At 55.3% G+C, this 3097-nt stretch overlaps 1 protein-coding gene across 1 annotated transcript in view; it reads right to left on the bottom strand.

The window, feature by feature from the left end:
* Nucleotides 1–433: 433 nt before the first annotated feature.
* Nucleotides 434–3097, bottom strand: part of EMH_0007790 (uncharacterized protein) — a gene marked incomplete at both ends in the record, with an annotated part of 8028 nt that continues 5364 nt past the window's right edge. Inside the window, 5 exons of the mRNA XM_013498128.1 lie at nt 434–511; nt 620–1000; nt 1262–1572; nt 1887–2300; nt 2761–3097. Coding sequence (XP_013353582.1) covers nt 434–511; nt 620–1000; nt 1262–1572; nt 1887–2300; nt 2761–3097 — 1521 coding nt within the window. The remainder of the gene's footprint in view (nt 512–619; nt 1001–1261; nt 1573–1886; nt 2301–2760) is intronic.

The raw sequence follows: 3097 nt of genomic DNA, 5'->3' as shown, positions 1-3097 counted from the left end.
TTTTTTTTTTTTTTTTTTTTTTTTTTTTTTTAAGGGTTTGGGGTTTGGGGTTGGGTTTGGAGGCTTGCTTGTTTATTTAGTTGTTTTAGGTTTTTTTTTTGTGTATTTAGGTTGGTGCAGCAGCAGCAGCAGCAGCAGCAGCAGCAGCAGTAGAAGCAACAGCGACACCAGCGGCAGCAACAGCAACACCAGCACCAACAACTACACCAGCAGCAGCAACACCAGCAGCAGCAGCAGCAGCAGCACCACAACCACCAGCAGCAACAGCAGCACCAGCAGCAGCACCACCACCAGCAGCAACCCCAACCCCACCAGCAGCAGCAGCAGCAGCAGCAGCAGCAGCAGCAGCAGCAGCAGCAGCAGCAGCAGCAGCAGCATACTGGTTCAGGTTTAGGTGGGGGTATAAAAACCTCAAGAGCTGTGGGGCTGTCTTTTACTGTAGACCCCGCGGGGAGACACCCCACAAGCTCCCGCGGAGACAGCACGCAATTCTCGTCAAACAAAACCCTCGCTGCATGCAACACAAACTCTAAACCCTAAACCCTAATAAACCCTAAACCCTAGAGACTGAACTACGAAGCTGTATAGGGTCCCTAAACCCCATACGTGTACAGCATACACGCAGAAGCGACCCAGCCCGCTGCTGCTGCTGCTGGCGCTGCTCAGCAGCAGCAACAGCAGCAGCAGCAGCAGCAAGGGCAGTGGAAACAGCAACAGCACCAATAGCAGCAAGAGCAAGAGCAACAGCACCAGCATCAGCAATCGCAGCAGCAGCAGCAAGTCCAACAACAGCAGCAGCAGCAGCAGCAGCAAGTGCAGCAACAGCAGCAGCAGCAACTGCAGCAGCAGCAGCAGCAGCAGCAGCAAGGAGTTTACTTGTTTTGGGGGGTTTGGGGGGCTTCATGTACCCAGCATCCGCCAGGGCCCCCAAAAGGCTGCGGGGGGCCCCCGAGGGCCCCGAGGCCCCATCGCCTTTTTTCTTATTAGAAGCAAACTTCACCTGCAGCAGCAGCAGCAGCAGCAGCAGCAGCAGCAGCAGCAGCAGCAAGAGAAAAGTAAGGGTATGTCATGATGAGTTAGCAGCAGTAGCAGAAGAAGCGGGCGCAGCATCAGCAGCAGCAGCAGCAGCAGCAGAAGGCGATATACCAGCAACAGCAGCAGCAGCAGCAACAACAACAGCAGCAGCAGCAACAACAACAGCAGCAGCAGCAGCAGCAACAACAACAGCAGCAGCAGCAGCAGCAGCAGCAAGGGAACGCACCGAAGCTCCAATAAGTGTGGGTCCCCTCCTTTTCTGCTGCTGCTGCTGCTGCTGCTGCTGCTTGTTGTCTGCTGCTGCCTGCAGCCTTGCTGCTGCATCAACGAGTGCTGCTCCTCTTGCTGCTATTTTGTGAACTTCGCTTACGCTGGAGGGCCCCAGCAGCTGCAGCAGACTGTCAGAAACTGCTGCTGCTGCTGTGTCTCCTGCTGCTGCTGCTGCTCCTCCTGCTGCTGCTGCTGCTGCTGCTGCTGCTGCTGCTGCTCCAGGCTCATGTGCAGCAGCAACTGTGCTCAGCACTGCAGCCATCAGCTCTGGGGAGACACACAGCAGCAGCAAACAAACAGCAGCAAGAGATAAGCAGCAGCAGCAGCAGCAGCAGCAGTAGTAGTAGTAGCAGCAGGAGACAAACAGCAGCACGAGGAGACAAACAGCAGCGGCGAACGAGCAGCAGCAACAGCAACAGCAGCAGCAGCAGCAGGAGACAGATGAGACAAAGGAGACAGAGAAGAGACAAAGGAGACAGAATAGAGAAAGGAAACAGAAGAGAGAAAGGAGACAGAAAGGAGACAGAAAAAAGAAAAAAAAAATAAAGACAAACAAAAGCAAAATCTACCCGTCCCCCTACCTGCTGTGTCTCGGCATAGGGGTAGCAGCTCTTCAGGGACATCCTGCTGCTGCTGCTGCTGCTGCTGTTGCTGCTGCTGCTGCTGCTGCTGCTGCGGTTCCAGCCGCCGCGCCAGCCGCTGCTGCTGCTTCTGCTGCTGCTGCTGCTGCTCAAGCCTCGCCTGAGCAGCAGCACCGCCCGTTATCTCCCAGCATATTCTATGCAGCCACGGCAGCGGCTCCTCCTCTTGCTGCTGCTGCTGCTGCTGCTCCTGCTGCTGCTGCTGCTGCAGCATTCCCCACTTCGGTAGCGTCAGGCCAGCAGCAGCAGCAGCAGCAGCAGGATCTGCTGCTGCTGCTGCTGCTGCTGCTGCTGCACGAGACCTTCCCTCCTTTGCAGGCGGCAACACGCGGCAGGCTGCAGCACGCTTCGCTGCTGCAGGACACAGCAGCAGCAACAGCAGCAACAGCAGCAGCAGCAGCAGCAACAGCAGCAACAGCAGCAGCAGCAGCAACAGCAGCAGCAGCAGGTGAAACGAAAATTGAAGAAGGCCACTGCAGGTGTCTCTTATATGTGTGGTCGTAGCAGCAGCAGCAACAGCAGCAGCAACAGCAGCAGCAGCAACAGCAGCAGCAGCAACAGCAGCAGCAGCAGCAGCAGCAGCAGCAACAGCAGCAATCCTATGGCTGTTTATTCTGCTTGGGTGTGTCTCCTTTCTATCTCTTCTCTGTCTGTCTCCTTTTTGTCTCTCTCTGTCTCTCTTTTGTCTCCTTTTTGTCTCTCTCTGTCTCCTTTCTGTCTCTCTCTGTCTCTCTTTTTCTCTCTTTTCTCTCTCTTTTTTATATCTTTTTTCTATCTCTTTTGTCTCTCTTTTGTCTCTGTTTTGTTTCTGTACCTGTGCGTGGTTTGCTGCTGCCGCGCTGCAGCAGCAGGGAGAGGTTTTGCTGCAGTTCTGTTGCTGCTGTGGTAGCAGCAGCAGCAGCAGCAGCAGCAGCAGCAGCAGCAGCAGGTGTCTCCTTTGCTGCTGTCTCCTCCTGCATTAAACCTTCTAGCTGCTGCACCTCACTAACAATTGCTGCAGCAGCAACACGTGCTGCTGCAGCAGCAGCAGACAAGGAGACATCAGCAGCAGGCAGCAGCAAACCTGCTGCTTCTCCTTCTCTCTTTTCTTCTTCCTCCTCCCCCTCTCGCTCCTGCTCCTCCTGCTGCTGCTGCTGCTGTTGCTGCTGCTG

The sequence above is a fragment of the Eimeria mitis genome, genomic scaffold (genome assembly GCF_000499745.2).
Source record: "Eimeria mitis Houghton genomic scaffold, Emh_scaff320, whole genome shotgun sequence".
Lineage (NCBI taxonomy): Eukaryota > Apicomplexa > Conoidasida > Eucoccidiorida > Eimeriidae > Eimeria > Eimeria mitis.
Note: the sequence above shows the minus strand (reverse complement) of the source record. Positions and strands in the feature narration are given on the sequence as shown.